Source organism: Oryctolagus cuniculus, chromosome 2, assembly GCF_051225735.1.
Source record: "Oryctolagus cuniculus isolate XC-2025 breed Fujian yellow rabbit chromosome 2, ASM5122573v1, whole genome shotgun sequence".
NCBI classification, from domain to species: Eukaryota; Metazoa; Chordata; class Mammalia; order Lagomorpha; family Leporidae; genus Oryctolagus; species Oryctolagus cuniculus.
In genome coordinates this window covers 114,762,287-114,780,000 of record NC_142868.1, presented here as the reverse complement: position 1 = coordinate 114,780,000, position 17,714 = coordinate 114,762,287, and the positions used below count along the sequence as shown (strand labels likewise).

At 39.2% G+C, this 17,714-nt stretch overlaps 1 protein-coding gene across 9 annotated transcripts in view; it reads right to left on the bottom strand.

The window, feature by feature from the left end:
* MGAT4A (alpha-1,3-mannosyl-glycoprotein 4-beta-N-acetylglucosaminyltransferase A) overlaps nucleotides 1-17,714 on the bottom strand; it is a 117,296-nt gene that overhangs the window by 31,654 nt on the left and 67,928 nt on the right. For 7 of the 9 annotated variants that reach the window (XR_016229174.1, XM_051842664.3, XM_089326018.1 and 4 more), the window contains one exon: nucleotides 119-233. Coding sequence is in view for 8 of the 9 variants with exons in the window: in XM_051842664.3 (XP_051698624.1) it covers nucleotides 119-233 (115 nt within the window). In the remaining variant the exon portion in view is untranslated. Of the gene's footprint in view, nucleotides 1-118; nucleotides 234-13,585; nucleotides 13,662-17,714 lie in introns of those variants that run through there. The other 2 variants (XM_089326021.1, XM_089326022.1) reach the window with 2 other exon arrangements.

The following is a 17,714-nucleotide window of genomic DNA, read 5'->3' as shown; positions in this document are numbered from 1 at the left end:
GAAGATCACTCTCTTTCTCTAACTCTGCCTTTCAATAAATAAAATCTTAAAAAAAAAAAAAAAAGATTCAGAGAGTCATGGTGCTTTGAAAAGTAGATAAATATGGCAATTTTCTTACCAATAAAGCCCAACTGGGAAAATTCTAGAATCATCCAATCCTCAGAAGAAAGTTGAAGTGCAAAGTTTTTTATAGTATTAAAGTAATTTTGTTTCACGATAATATCATCTTCAAGCTAGAGAAAATTAAAATCATATTAATAAATCAAAAAGATAAGACATACATAGAAGGACATTCTTGGTATGCGAAAATTCAAGCACACTTTTATCATGAAAATAAAAAAATAACATTTGGGAGCTGACTTTTAACCTGGAGGTTAAGACATCCATGTCTGGCATCAGAGTTGGCTTGTCCCTGCTCTAGCTCCTGACTCACTTCCTGCCAAGGCAGGCCCTGGGAGGCAGCAGTGATGATTCAATTAACTGGGTTCCTGCCACCCATGTGGGAAACCTGGACTGAGTTCCTGGCTCCTGGCTCTGGCCCCAACCCGACCATTGCAGGCATGTGGGGAATGAACCAATGAATGGGAAAACTCCCTTTTTCTCTCAAACGAATTTTAAAAAATCATTTAAAAACAATGAAAACGTAAAAATAGATGTTAATTGAGATCAAATGAAGAAAACAAAAACAAAAGATACACACCACGGGTCAACTACACCACTCCTTGACTACAGGAAATACCACCACTCCATGGTATACTTACTCTTGGTCTTTTCATAGTGTCCCAAATGATTTCACACTATCTTTTTCCCTTTTTAAAGAAAACAATTTTTTGCAAGTCTTCCAAATTTTTTGCTTTTTACAAAACACATGTAGCCAAAGAAAAAGTTTAAGAAAAGCTATTGGTTTTCCTTCTCTGTCCTATGCCCTGCTAATTGAGTCACCAAGGTACAAAGTTATGTGAACATACAGCACATGCAAATCCATATAAAAAAGTTCCCACATTCTTTTTTCACTTTCATAATAAGGTTTATGTAACTGGTATTTTTATCCTGTGGTATCACTAATATATCTAAAGGTTAATAAATATATACATGAAGTATCAACTTTAACAGGTGCACAATATTCCAGGGTGTAGACATACTACAACTTATTCAGCTCACCCCTTATCATGGGCAGATACCCAGGTTGTTTCCTGGTTTTTACCAAACAGTGCTGCAATAAATAAACTTACACCTACATGATAGTGACTTCATTTCAGTAGGACAGGTTCTCTTTGTGTATTTTAACAGATACCCACACAAACTTCAGAAGCCAGGGCAACTGACAGAGAGCCGTTAGCTGCTCTGCTGCACCCAGGCTGTACTTGGAGTTTTTATCAGTCCAGCAGGGGGTGACAGAGATCAGGGATCCTGAGCATACACAAAGGCTTTCTCCTCAGAATCTCCTTTCATCAAATTTTAAAGTCAGAAGAATACTTTAATTCTTATAAAAACTTTTCCTTTTCTAAATTTCACCTTATTAGTTTTACTACCCAAGTAATTTTTGTTTTAATTTGATTTTTCATGTATATATGTGCAACGAGCTTTCTTCCTGTTTGTGAAGAAACGGAAACGGAAGCAGTATCTCAAAAGATACACATTGATTCACCTGCCAACTATTTACTGTGCTTCTATTATGTCCAGACATTGTACTAAGCCCTGTGGATATATCAATCACTACACAAAAAGAGGCTGTTTCATGCCCTCAGAGCTTTAAAAAGAAGCTGAAGGGACAAGCAGTCAACCCACAGAGCTCTGCTGGCATTTAAACTTGCTTTTTAAAGGAAGAGATAGGGGCGAGTTTTGGGCACAGAGGTTAAGATTCTGCGTGTGACTCCTGCATCCCATTTCAGGGCGCCTGGTCTCAGTCCCAGCTCCACTTTTGGTCCAGCTTCCTGCTAACATATACCCTGGGGAACACAGATAAGTTCATGAACTTGTATCCCTGCCACACAGGAGTGTTGTGGTAATTTGGAGAGTGAAGCAGAGGACAGAAGATCTGTCTCTCAAATAAAATGAAAATACATATCAATTTTAAAATACAAATAAAGGAAGAGATGCCTACGCTCAAACCTGAACATTTACTGAATATGGCCACAATACAGATGATCCCTACTATCAGGCAAGTCTAGATTCATACTTCAAACTTAGGACATTAGCTTCATCTACCACATATACTTAAATTCACATTTTAGATGTTAAGTTATAAACATTGCTTTGTACCATTCTCACATCTCATCAAACAATATCACTTAAAAAAAAACTTTTAAAGTTAACTGTAGCCGGCGCCGCGGCTCACTAGGCTAATCCTCCGCCTAGCGGCGCCGGCACACCGGGTTCTAGTCCCGGTCGGGGCGCCGGATTCTGTCCCGGTTGCCCCTCTTCCAGGCCAGCCCTCTGCTGTGGCCAGGGAGTGCAGTGGAGGATGGCCTAGGTGCTTGGGCCCTGCACCCCATGGGAGACCAGGAAAAGCACCTGGCTCCTGGCTCCTGCCATCGGATCAGCGCGGTGCGCCGGCCGCGGCGGCCATTGGAGGGTGAACCAACGGCAAAGGAAGACCTTTCTCTCTGTCTCTCTCTCTCACTGTCCACTCTGCCTGTCAAAAAAAATAAAATAAAATAAAAAAAAAGTTAACTGTAGATTCAAATGAGCTGTAAAAAATAATAGGCAGGTCCTTTAAACGCTTCACTCAGTTTTTCCCAAAATAACATCCTTCAACATAACTAGAGAAAATAGCACAACCAGTAAACTGATTTTTGCTACAATTCACCGAACTTATTCAAATGTCACCAGTTTTACACGTTCTCAGTAGTGTGGGTATATTTAGTTCTATTCAATTTTATTATTTACAGATTCCCGTGGCTACCACCACAGTAAGCATACAGAAGAGATCCACTACCAGGATCCCCTGTGCTACTCAGCCACCTTCCTCCCTTCCCAATCTCTGGTAACCAATAACTTGTCCTCTGTTTCTAGAATTTTGTCATTTTTTTTTTTTTTTTTTTTTTTTTTTTTTTTTTTTGACAGGCAGAGTGTGGACAGTGAGAGAGAGAGACAGAGAGAAAGGTCTTCCTTTGCCGTTGGTTCACCCTCCAATGGCCGCCGCGGCCGGCGCACCGCGCTGATCCGATAGCAGGAGCCAGGAGCCAGGTGCTTTTCCTGGTCTCCCATGGGGTGCAGGGCCCAAGCACCTGGGCCATCCTCCACTGCACTCCCAGGCCACAGCAGAGAGCTGGCCTGGAAGAGGGGCAACCGGGACAGAATCCGGCGCCCCGACCGGGACTAGAACCCGGTGTGCCGGCACCGCTAGGCGGAGGATTAGCCTAGTGAGCCGCGGCGCCTGCCAGAATTTTGTCATTTTTAAAGTGCTACATAACGGAGTCATAAAGTGTGTAATCTTTTGACATTGGCTTTTAAAACTCAGAATTAACTCCCTTGAGATTCAAGTTGTTGTCTGTCAACAGTTTGTTTCCTTTCATTTCTCAGTATTCCACAGTACAGATGCATTACAGTTGATTTAACCATTCACCTGCAGGAGGATGACATCTGAGTTACTTCCACTTCAGGATTAATTTAAGCTGCTACAAAAATCCATGCACAGGCTCCTGGAAACTTCTAATGACACAATTAATCTACAGAAATTTTATCAATGGATGCTGGGGTGCTTTACAATGGAGAGAAGAGTCTGACACACAGAACCCACTGATTCATCACATCATCACTGAAAGTGGAGCTGTCTGACTGAAAGTGCTTCAATATGTGATACAATAAGGACTACACAGTACCATCCACAAAGTGCCCAAATCATCTAACAGTGTAAGGAGACACTCTTTTAATTCTCCGACTGCTGTGTTAAAGTGCTCTGTGAAATACTGCATGATGCTGTTAGTGGAAACCTCATTCCAGCCCACAGGCATAACATTCGAAGAGTCATCATTTCCCTTTCACCTTTATGTGTACGTCTGTGATGACCACAGAGCAATCCCTGACTGAACTGCCTTGTAAAAGCACTCCTTTCAAACTCTAGGATGTGATACAGTCCCAGTACAGGTAACTGTGAAGCCCCACCCCTATAGACTAACTATGCAGTCGGGCAGGCACCATGGCTCACTTGGGTTAATCCTCCGCCTACAATGCCGGCATCCCATATGGGCGCCAGGTTCTAGTCCTGGCTGCTCCTCTTCCAGTCCAGCTCTCTGCTGTGGCCCAGGAGGTAAGTGAAGGATGGCCCAAGTGCTTGGGCCCCTGCACCCGCATGGGAGACCAGGAAGAAGCACCTGGCTCCTGGCTTTGGATCGGCACAGCGCACCAGCCATAGCAGCCATTTGGGGGGTGAATCAACGGAAGGAAGACCTTTCTCTCTGTCTCTCTCTCACTGACTAACTCTGCCTGTCAAATAAAAAAAATTTTCAAAAAAAAAGGAATAACTATGCAGTCTAAATTTGTTGCTTCCTTATCCCCAACTCTAGCCCCCTCCCCCCCATTTTCCCAGGTGGCCTTTATCCTTTCTAAACATTCACAACTGGTACCAGCATTATGGGGTAGTAGGCTAAGCTGCAATCTGCAACGCTGGCATCCCATATCAGAACACAGGTTTGAGTCTTGGCTGCTCTGCTTCTGATCCAGTTTCCTGCTAATGCACCTGGGAAGGCAGCAGAAGTTGTCCCAAGTACCTGGGCCCCTGCCCCCTGCCACCCACATGGGAGACTCAGCCCAGCCCTTGCCATTGAAGCCATTCGGGGAGTGAACAAGCAGATGGAAGATCTCTACTTTTTTCCCTCTCCTCCTGCACCCCATCACTCTGCCTTTCAAATCAGTAATAAATATTTTTTAAAAGCATCCAAAACTCACATTAAATCAAGGGCCTTTTAAGCTAATGCATTTTCCCACTAATTTTGTATATTATAATGAACACAAAGAATTTTATACAATTTGAGACTGCGTAAATGTGGGCAGCCACAGGCAGTCGCCCCTTTTGTTTACACTTAAACATATGGATGGAGACATCCCAGCACAGACAAAAGGCTAAGGAGATTCCAGGAAGAGGCAGGAAGAACCGGATCTCACTGCTAGACTTCTCACGAGAGATGATGTAGATAATCAGCCACACCTGAAACCAGCATTTATTACCTAGGTGTTTTATTATACCCTTGTAATCTATGATTGATAACATTTTGTGATCTGTTAAGCAGAAGAACTTTATCGGGAACTCTTCCTAACCCCAAAAGTCTTTTAGATATGTAAATCCTCTGTGTGCCTTCTTGTGTACAACTGGTCATGTTTAAATACCACTGGACTTGTTGAATAAACGAGCCTTGATCAGGATTTGTCTTGGCTCCATTTTTGCGTCCTTGTCCCCGCATTCCCACTCTCTGTTTGAGGAACCCCGGTTCTTTGTGCTGCAGGCCGGCACATGTAAAGACTTTGGTATAAATTAAATCTCTTTCCTGAAGCATAATTTTTGGGCAAATATAATTTCAAAAATATTCATTGAATCCAGCTTTGAAACAGTTGACAAATTAGGAACAATTTAAATGATTAATAAAATTATTATGATACCTAAAGGACAGCAGTTTAAGAATCAATTAAAAATTATACTAATCTATTTTATTGACAAATAAAGGTATTTATACTATGTTTACTGATAGTAAAATGGGTTATCAGACAATATGTAGCATATGTCCCTGTTATTGTAAAATTAAGTTACTTTAGAATGATGCCAACAAGGTAGAACAGGAAACCCCAGACTCTCCTTCCCCCACAGGGTCACAGATTTAAAATCATTCTATAGCTACAGCCGCTCACTTGGGCACAAGGCAGCAAGGTTAGAAGGAAACAGCTGACTTCTTCCTGGGCAGATAAATTAGACATACATCCAATGTTTTTACTTTTTGGGGTGCAGCCTGAGGGACTGGTTTCTATCTTTAAGTCAAAGCAGGGACAAACAAGGGCACCAGGTTGGCAACTAAGAACAAAGACCACTAATTGACACAAGAGGCTACAGTACCACATATAGACACTAGATGGAGCTCCAGTGTTTGAAGCTTACTACAATACCAGCAAGACCACAGTACTGCAGACATCCATCTGGGGGAGCTCCGGAGAGAGGAGACACCTGAGATAAGGCTGGAGAGGGTTCCAGAATCTTTAACCAGGCTGACAGAATGAAGTACTTCCAGTGTAAGACCAGACTTCCAGTATTGGGAGAGGTAGCTGATATTTTTAATTGCCAAAATCTCAACAAAAACTAAACTACAATAGAAAATTCTTACATATATTTGAAGGAATGAATCTCCAGAAAGCACCCTCAAAGATACTGAGATCAATGAATTACCATGTAATTCAGAACTGTCTTAAGGAAGCAAGGTGATTGAAGAGAACAGATAGACATCTAAATGAAAGCAGGAAAATAACCTATGAACAAAATGAAGATATCAACAAATAGGAACTATGAAGAACGACCTCACAGAAATTCTAGAACAAAAGAATATAAAACCTGACAAAGCAGAAGACTTGACCAGGAAGAAAAACAATCAACAAACAAAGATCAAGGCAAGGGAGAAAAGGAAGAAATACAGAAAGACAGAAAGAAAGAAAAATAAAGACAACCTATAGGACCAACAGACAATATAAAATGGAACAGCAAACTCATTTTAAGAGTTACCGAAGGAGAAGAGCCCCTATTGGAAGAAACTGGCTGAAAACTCCAAATGTGAGAGAAATAAACTCACAAATTCAAGAAGCTGAAAGAACTCCAAATACAATGCTAAAGAGACCAACACTGAGACACATCATAATCAAGCTGTCCAAAGTCACAGACAGCGTCCAGTGTTGAGGCACAGCTCGCTGCCTGCAGTGGTGGCATTCCCTACCCAAGTGCCAGTGTGAGTGCCAGCTAGTCCATTTCCAATCCAGTTTCCTGCTATTGAGCCTTGGAAAGCAGTTGATGATGGTCCCTGCCTCCCATATGGGAGAGCCGGATGAAGTTCTTGGCTCTTGGCTTTGGCCTGGCCCAGACCTGGGTTTGTTTGCTTGTTTTTTTAAGATTCTATTTATTTGAAAGGCAGTTACAGAGGCAGTGGCAGAAAGAGATAGAGAGATCTTCCATCTGCTGGTTCACTCCCCAGATGGCCACAACAGCTCGCGCTGGGCCAATCTAAAGCCAGAAGCCAGGAGCTTCTTCCAGGTCTCCCATGTGGGTGCAGGGGCCCAAGGACTTGGGCCATCTTCTGCTGCTTTCCCAGGCCACAGCAGAGCTGGATTGGAAGTGGAGCAGCTGGGACTCGAACCTGCACCCATATGAGATGCCAGCACTGCAGGTGGTGGCTTTACCTGCTACACTACAGTGCCAGCCCTCCAGACCTGGATATTCAGGCCAACTGAGGGAGTGAACTAGCAAATGGATGATAGCTATTCCTCTCTGTCAGTCTGCCTTTCAAATAAATAAATGTCTATCTTTTTTTAAAAAAATAAACTATCTTTTTAAAATAAATTTTTTTAAAATCTCACCAAGACTCTTGAATGAGGCAAGAGAAAAGCAACCCATTACACACTAGCGGGGGTTCAAAATTAAATTAACAGATTTCTCAGCAGAAAACTTGCAGGCTAGATGGGAGCAGGATGTTAATTAAAAGTATTAAAACAAAACAAAACCCTGGGGCCTGCGCTATAGTGTGGTGGGTTAACGCCCTGGCCTGGAGCGCCGGCATCCCATATGGGTGCCGTTCCAAGACCTGGCTGCTCCACTTCTGATCCAGCTCTCTGCTATGGCCTGGGAAAACAGTGGAAGATGGCTCAAGTCCTTGGGCCCCTGCACCCACATAGGAGACCCGGAAGAAGCTCCTGGCTTTGGATCGACATAACTCTGGCCATTGCAGCCAATTGGGGAGTGAACGAGCGGATGGAAGACCTCTCTCTCTGTCTCTCCTCTCTGTGTAACTCTGACTTTCAAATAAATAAATAAATAAATCTTCAAAAAAAAATCCTGTAAACCAAGAATACTTTTTTATATGGTAAAACTGCTATACAAAAATGAAAGAGAAATTAAGACTTTCCCAAATAAACAAAAGTTGGATGAATTAATCACTACTATACCTACCCTAGTGGTTAAGAAGCTCAGGTTAAGAAGCTCAGCAACAAAACACCATATGAAAACATAAAACTCCTTGGTAAACCCAAAATTAGAAGAAAGGAAAAATAAAGATTAGAGTAGATGCACAAATTAGAAACACAACAGAAAAAAAAAATACCAGTAGTTGGCTTTTTAAAAAAATCTACAAAATTGATCAGCCTTTAAAAAAGACTTAAAAAAAACTCAAATAACTAAAATTAGAAATTAAAGAGAATATTACAATTGATCCTATAGAAATAAAAAATTGTAAGAGACTCAGATAATTATGTTCTAAAATATCAGACAACCTGGAAGAAATGGATAAATTCCTAGAAACACATAATGTATCAGGACTGAATCATGAAGAAATAAAAAATGTGAACACATTGTACAAGGAGATTAAAGTAGAAAACATTCCAGTAAAGAAAAGCCCAGACCCAGAGAACTTCACTCAACAATTTTGCTAAGCATATAAAGAATTAAGACCAATCCTTCTAAAACTTTTTCCAAGAATTGAAGTGGAAAGAACAGTTTCAAATATACCATGTAAGGCCAGCATTACTCTGATACCAAAAATAGACAATACAAGAAGATTACAGGCCAATATCCTCATGAATATTTATATAAAAATCTTCAACAAATACTAGCATACATAATTAAACAGAATATTAAAAGGATTATACAAAACAGGATTTACACCTGAAATACATGGATGTTTCAACAAATGACAATCACTGGTAATACACCATGTTAACAAAATGAAGAACAAAAACACATGATTGCCGGCGCTGTGGCTCACTAGGCTAATCCTCCACCTTGCAGCGCCGGCACACCGGGTTCTAGTCCCAGCCGGGGCGCCGGATTCTGTCCCGGTTGCCCCTCTTCCAGGCCAGCTCTCTGCTGTGGCCCGGGAGGGCAGTGGAGGATAGCCCAAGTGCTTGGGCCCTGCACCCCATGGGAGACCAGGATAAGTACCTGGCTCCTGCCTTCGGATCAGCACGGTGCGCCGGCTGCAGTGCGCCAGCTGCGGTGGCCATTGGAGGGTGAACCAACGGCAAAGGAAGACTTTGTCTCTCCCTCTCACTGTCCACTCTGTCAAAAATAAAATAAAATAAAATAAAAGACAAAAACACATGATCATCGCAATTGATACAGAAAAAGCATTTAACAAAATTCAACAAGTTTTCATTTAAAAAACCCCACAATTAGAAACACAAGAAAATTGGGGCCCATGCAGTGGCACAGCCATTTAAGCCACCACCTGTGACAACACTGACATCCTATATGAGTGCCAGTTCTGTCCCAGCTGTTCTACTTCCATTCCAGCTCCCTCCTAATGCACCTGGGAAAGCAGGCAAAGATAGCCCAAGTGCTTGAACCCCTGCACCCATGTGGGAGACCTGGACAAAGCTCCTGGATCCTGGCTTCGGTCTGGCCCAAGCTCCAGCAATCATGGCCATTTTAGGTGTGAATCAATGGATGGAAGATCTCTTTCTCTCTCTCTGTAATTCTGCCTTTCAAATAAAATATGTAAATCTTTTAAAAATACAAGAAAATCACCTTAGTAAATGTCACATTTGTTTATAAAAAAAACAAAGCTAATATCACACTAAAGGTAAATAATGGAAAGTTTTTCACTCTATGATCAGTAGTAAGACATGGATGCATGTTCTTACTACAACTTATCAACATAGTACTGGAAATCCTAGCTAGAGCAATTAGAAAAGAAAAAGAAATAAGAAGCAACCAAATAAGAAAAGTAAAATTATCACTACTTGCAGATTACATGATCTCATATGCAGAAAAGCCTAAAGAATCCATGAAACGCTACTAAAACTAGAAATAATTTATAGCAAAGTTTCAGGATACAAAATCAACACATAAAAATCAGTCATATTTCTATATACTATGACAAATCAAGAAAAAAAAACTAAGAAAACTGTCTCATGCTCAAAAAACATCAAAAAGAATAAAATAAAAATATTTATGAATAAACCTAACAAAGGATGTGAAAGACTTATTTACAAAAGTATCAGACATTTCTAAAAGAAACCAAGGAATATAAACAGAAAGGTATCTTGTGCTCATGAACTGAAAGACTATTAAAATGTGAATACTACCCAAAGTAATAAAGATTGGATTCAATCCTTATGAACATCTCCATGGCATTTTTCACAGAAACAGGAAAAAAAAATCCTAATCCTAAAATTCACATGAAATCTCAAGGTAACCCCAAATTGTCAAAACAATCTTGAAAAAGAAAAACAAGGCTGGAGGTTTCAAACTTAATGACAACAAAACACAGCAGAAAGCAATGGTGGTCAAGTCAGTCTAGTACTGGCATAAAGACAAACAGACCAACTGAATGGACAGAGACCAGACATAAACCACTGAATATTCAGACAAATGATTTTCAATAAGGATATCAGTTACATAGTGGGGAAAGAACAGTTTTTTCAACAAATGGTTGGAAAACTGGATATTTCACATGCAGAAGAATGAAGTTGGACCCAATCCTATGCTATATACAAAAACTAACACAAAATGGATTAAAGACTTAATTCTAGGGTTAAAACTAAAAAACTCACAGAAAAAAATAAAAAGAGAAAAAGCTTCTGGATTTGGCAATAGACAAAACAAAATAAAAATAGACAAACAGAACTATACCTAACAGAAACTTCTGTTCATCAAAGGAAACTCACAGAACTCAAGAAAACATTTATAAATCATGTATCTTAGAAGGGGTTATTATCAAGACTTCAAAATGAATTTCTACAACTCAGCAATAAAACCAAATAACCCACTTAAAAAATGGGCAAAGGACTTGAATATTCATTTCTCCAAAGAAGTATAAACAGACAACAAGCACTTGGAATGATACTCAATACAACTAGCCATAAGAGAAATGAAAATCAAAACCATAATGAGATATCACCCTACACTCATTAGGATCGCCACTATTAAAAAGATCCAAAAACAAGTGTCAGAAAGGATGCACAGAAATTGGAATCCTTGTGCACTGTTGGTAGGAATGTAAAATTGTATAGTTACTACAGAAAACAATAAGGAGGGTCCCTAAAGAGAAATTTCAAATGATCCAGAAATCCGACCTTTAGGTATATAACCAAAAGAATTCAAACCATGATCTTGAAAAGATATGTGCACACTCATGTTCACTGCAGTATTATTCACAATAGCCAACAGCTGGAAGCAAACCAAGTGTCAATCAATAGTTAAAGTTATATACACATAATGGAATACTACACAGCCTTAGAAAAGAAGGAAATCCATCACAAGCTACCACATGGACAGATCTTGAGCAGATTATGCTAGGTAAAAAAAAGCCCGCCAAGAAATAATAAATGTTATATAATTCCACTCACATGAATCACCTCAAGTAGTCAAAATCATAGCAACACAGGTAGAAAGTTGGCCATCAAGGGCAGGGGGAGGTTAGAGAGTAAATTAATGTTTAGTGTGTACAGAATTTCAGTTTTGAAAATGAAAAAGTTCTAGAGATCAGTTGTAAACATGTAAATATACTTAATACTACTGAAATGTACACTTAAGAAATTAAGACAGCAAATTTAATGTCACATGTTTTTTTACCACAATACAAAAAGGGGTTGTATTCAATGAATTAATAAATATAAAACAAACTGTAAAGAACAATGCCCACACACGGTAAGCATGCAATAAACTAAAGTCCACAGCTGCTGATGCTGTCATAACTTATTTACCGACCCTGCTTAGGGAGGGAATTTTTCTTGAATTTCCTAAATATTTATTCTTCCTATAATTCACAAAAAAGATTCAAGTTTCTATTATTTCCTCTCCTGAGGAGAAATTTAAAATAAATTTTAAAAGCAATGTAACTACACTTTAAAATTCTCTATATGAAGGTTTTAACTACAATGTGCTTATTTATAAATTGGTCCTAGAATAAAAACAGCAAGGCTCAACTATAATAATACTTGGAACATGTTAAAATAAAATTCTTACTATTTTGAAATTAAAATAGGACTTTTTTCTAAAGTGTGTCAAGGAAACGTACTACTGAAATCTAGGATTTCATGTTTTTACATGCAAAACTCTTATATGTAATGTTTGGTACATTATTACATTCTGATAGTGCCCATCATTTACATTTCCTCTCCTGTGAACCGAGGGAGAGTTAATGCCCATGTGAATGTAGCTGGCCACAGGTCAAACGTCAAAGGAGACAAAGCCTAACTTGAATGTATCCACCTTCACAAGGAAGTCATGCTGCTTCCTTCTCTCCTTCTCTCCCCAACCATCCTGTTCCCTCAGCAGCTGCCAACCATTTCCTTTCTGAGTCACGAACAAGGTCTTTTTGCTACTTTCATGGAAACCTCTCCTAGGGAAGGATAAGTAAACTTTTTATACAGTCAGGCTTAGTGTATTATGCTTCTCAAGGATATTTGATTTTAAACAAGAGATAAAGACCCTAGTTGATTAAAGAAATGAAGATCCTATTGTGGAATTTAAGCTTACATCAATAAGAAGAATGAGGTTTTGAAGAAAAGCCGCCTACAATTTTTATCAATTTTTTTTTTTTTTTCAAAAAACAGCCCTTCATTTCACTCATCTTTTGTATTGTTCTCTTGGTTTCAATTTTTTTATTTCTTCTCTAATTTTAATTATTTCTTTCCTCATACTAATTTGAGGTTTGGTTTGTTGTTGTTTTTCTAGGTCCCTGAGAAGCACTGATAGTTCATTTATTTGGTACCTTTCCAATTTCTTCATGAAGGCACCGACTGCTATAAACTTCTCTTAACACTGCTTTTGCTGTACCCCATAAGTTTTAATATGATGTATTGTTGTCCTCATTTCTGGAAATTTTTGATTTCTTCTATGACCCACTGTTCATTCAGGAGCATGTTGTTCAGTCTCCAAGTGTTTCCGTATGATCTAGAGATAACTGAGTTGTTAATTTCCAGCTTCATTCCATTGTGGTCAGAGAAGATGCATGGTATGATTTAAATTTTTTTGAATTTGCTGAGATTTGCTTTATGGCCTAGCATATGATCTATCCTACAGAAAGTTCCATGCACTGATAGAAGAATGTGTATTCTGCAACTTTGGGGTGAAAAGTTCTATAGCTATCTGTTAGGTCCATTTGGACCATCGTGTCAATTAGCTCTGTTGTTTCTTTGTTGATTTTCTGTCTAGTTGATCTGTCCATTGATGAAAGTGAGGTGAAGTCCCCTGTCACTATTATATTGGAGTCTATATCCCCCTTTAGATCATTAACATTTCTTTTAAATAACCAGGTGCCCTGTAATTGGGTTCATATACATTTATTATAGTCACATCCCCCTGTTGATCCCTTAATCATTACATAGTGCCCTTGTCTCTTTTAACAGTTTTTGTGTTAAAGTCTATTTTCTCTGATATTAGGATGGCAACACCTACCCTTTTTTGGCTTTCCGTTAGCATGGAATATCTTTTTCTATCCTTTTACTTTCAGTCTCCATGTATCTTGTGTTTCCTGTAGGCAGCAAATAAATGGGTCTCACTTCTTAATCCATTCAGCAAGTCTGTATCTTTTAATTGGAGAGTTGAGGCCATTTACATTCAAAGTGACTACTGGTAAGTAACAAATTGGCCCTGCCATTTTTCCATAAATATTCCTATTGCATACTGTGTATTTCTTTTGTACTTTTACTGGGGAATTTTCTGCCATCACATTCTTATGTAATGATGGCTATCTTTCTGTGTTTCTGTATGTAGCACATCCTTAAGCATCTTTTGTAAGGCTAGACAAGTTCTTTCGATTTCTGTTTGTTATGAAAGGTCTTTATTTCACCTTCATTCATAAAAGAGAGCTTTGCAGGGTACAGTATTCTGAGTTGACATTTCAGATACATTTCAGATACTGGGTTGACATTTCAGATAAAAGGAATCATCAGGAATTACTAGAAAGAACTATATGGCAACAAACTGGGAAACCTAGAAGAAATGGATAGACTCCTGGACATATACAATCTACCAAAATTGAGTCATGAAGACATAGAAAACCTAAACAGACCAATAACCATGATGGAAACTGAATCAGTAATAAAGACCCTGCTGAATTCCACCAGACATTTAAAGAACTAATTCCAATTCTCCTCAAGCTATTCAAAACAACTGAAAGGGAGGGAATCCTCCCAAACTTCTTCTATGAAGACTGCATAGCCTTAATTCCTAAACCAGAAAAAGATGCAACAGAGAAAGAAGACTACAGACCAATGCTCTCTGATGAACATAGACACAAAAATCTTCAATAAAATATTACCTAATCAAATCTAACAAAAAATCAGAAGACCATTCACCTGGGATTTATCCTGGTGATTTGCATATGGTTCAACTTATGCAAATCAATAAATGTAGTATATCACATTAACAAACTGAAGAACAAAAACCATATGGTTATCTCAATAGGTGCAGAGAAAGCAGTTGATAAAATACAATATCCTTTCATGATGAAAACCTTAAGCAAATTGGGTATAGAAGTAATATTCCTCAACACAATCAAGGAAATTTAGGACAAACCCATGGCCAGCATCTTATTGAATGGGGAAAAGCTGGAAACATTCCCCCTAAGATCTGGAACCAGCCAAGGATGCCCACTCTCACCATTGCTATTTAATAATCCTAGAAGTTTTGGCCAGAGCCATTAGACAAGAAAAAGAAATTAAAGGGATACATATTGGGAAAGAGAAAATCAAACTATCCCTATTTGTAGATGACATGATTCTATATACAGGGAATCCAAAAGACTCTACTAAGAGACTACTGGAACTCAAAAAGAGTTTGGAAAAGCAGTAGGATATAAAAATCAAAACACAAAAATCAATAGCCTTTGTATATACAATGTCATGGCTGATAAAGTACTTTTAAAATCAGTCCCATTCACAATAGCTCCAAAAAGAATTAAATACCTTGGAATAAATTTAACCAAGGATGTCAAAGATCTCTACAATGAAAATTATAAAACACTAATGAAAAAAACAGAAGACATTAAAAAATGGAAAAATCTTTCATGTTCACGGAGTGGAAGACTCAACACTGTCAAAATGTCCACACTACCAAAAGCAACTTACAGAGCCGGCGCCGTGGCTCAATAGGCTAATCCTCCGCCTTGCGGCGCCGGCACACCGGGTTCTAGTCCCGGTTGGGGCGCCGGATTCTGTCCCGGTTGCCCCTCTTCCAGGCCAGCTCTCTGCTATGGCCAGGGAGTGCAGTGGAGGATGGCCCAGGTGCTTGGGCCCTGCACCCCATGGGAGACCAGGAAAAAAAAGCACCTGGCTCCTGGCTCCTGCCAGGATCAGCGCGGTGCGCCGGCTGCAGCGGCGGCCATTGGAGGGTGAACCAACGGCAAAAGGAAGACCTTTCTCTCTCTGTCTCTCTCTCTCACTGTCCACTCTGCCTGTCAAAAAAAAAAAAAAAAAAAAAAAAAAAAAAAAAAAAAAGCAACTTACAGATGCAATGTGATCCCAATCAAAATACCTATGACATTCCTTGTAGATCTAGAAAAAATGATGCTAAGATTCATATGGAAATACAAGTGACTCCGAATAGCTAAAGCAATCTTATACAACAATAACAAAGCCGGAGACATCACAATACCCAACTTAAAGACATACTACAGGGCTGTTATAATCAAAACAGCCTGGTACTGGCATAAAAACAGACATGTAAGACCAATGGAACAAAATAGAAACCCCAGAAATCAATCTACACACCTAGAACCAACTTACCTTTGACAAAGAAGCTAAAGTCAATCCCTGCAGAAAGGACAGTCTCTTCAACAAATGGTGTTGGGGAAACTTTATCTTTGGATTCAGAAATATGAAACTAGACACATATCTTATACCTTATACAAAAAACCACTCAAAATGGATCAAAGACCTAAATCTATGACTTGATACCATCAAATTACTAGAGAACATTAAGGAAACTCTGCAAGACACTGGCATAAGAAAAGACTTCTTGGAAAAGACCCCAGAAGCACAGGCAATCAAAGTAAAAATTGACAAATGGGATTACATCAAGCTGAGAAGCTTTTGCACTGGAAAAAAAAAAATCACTCAGCAAAGTGAAGAGGAAACCTACAGAATGGGAGAAAATATTTGCAAACTAAGCAACTGATCAAGGGTTATCTTCCAGAATCTATAAAAGAGCTCAAGAAATTCAACAACAAAACAATCCAGTTAAGAAATGGGCAAAGGACTTGAACGGACATTTTTCAAGAAAGGAAATTCAAATGGCCAACAGACACTTGAAAAAACGCTCAGGAACTCTTGCCATCAGAGAAATGCAAATCAAAATCACAATGAGGATTCACCTCATTCCAGTTAGAATGTCTGTCTTACAGAAATCAGCAAACATCAAATGCTGGCGAGGATGTTGGGGAAAAGGTACCCTAATCCACTACTGGTAGGAATGTAAATTTGTCCGGCCACTGTGGAAGACAGTATGGAGATATCTCAGAAATCGGAATACAGACCTACCATATGGTCCAGCCATCCCACTCCTGGGAATTTACCCAAACCAAAAGAAATTAGCATCTGAAAGAGTTATCTGTACTCCTATGTTCACTGCAGCACAATTCACAATAGCTAAGATACAGAATCAACCCAGATGTCCATCAACTGTTGACTGGATAAAGAAATTATGATATAAATACACTATGTCGTACTACCCAGCTGTTAAAAAAAAAAAAAAGAAGAAGAAACCTTGTCTTTTGCAACAGGATGGGCACAACTGGAAACCATTATACTTACTGAAATAAGCCAGTCTCAAAAAGACAGATACCATATGTTTTCCCTGATCCGAGGTAACTAACAGAGTACCTAAAATGTAATGTCTAGGAGTAGAATGGACATTTTGAGATTTGATGATCGTTTATAGCCCTTGTCTCTTCTGTTGAGGAACAGTGTGGTTTTTTTTTTTCTTCATACTGTTTGTTGAACTCTTTTATTCAGCATAAAGTTAACCATACAATCATTAAGTAAACTGAAAGTAAATTAAGAGTGGGAGTGTGAGAGGGAGGAGGAGAAGGGTCAGAGCATGGGTAGGAGGGATGCTAGGAGTGGAAATGGCACTATGTTCCTAAATCTGTACATGAAATATATGAAACTTGTATAACTTTTTATTTAAGTTTAAAAAAAATAAAAAGAAAAAAAGACCACATCATTACCAGATTAGTCTACCTGATCGCATTCTGCTGACACCGCTAAAAATTAAACCATTAGAATTAAATGTGAACTTTATTATCTTCAATATAAATTTAACAATAAAAATATTTTCTCACAAGATCACTAGGAAAAATTATGAGGAAATCCTTCTTTTAAATCTGGCAGATAATTATGGCTGGCACCGAGGCTCAATAGGCTAATCCTCCACCTGTGGCACCGACACACTGGGTTCTAGTCACGGTCGGGGTGCCAGATTCTGTCCCGGTTACTCCTCTTCCAGGCCAGCTCTCTGCTCTGGCCCGGGAGTGCAGTGGAGGATGGCCCAAGTCCTTGGGCCCTGCACCCGCATGGGAGACCAG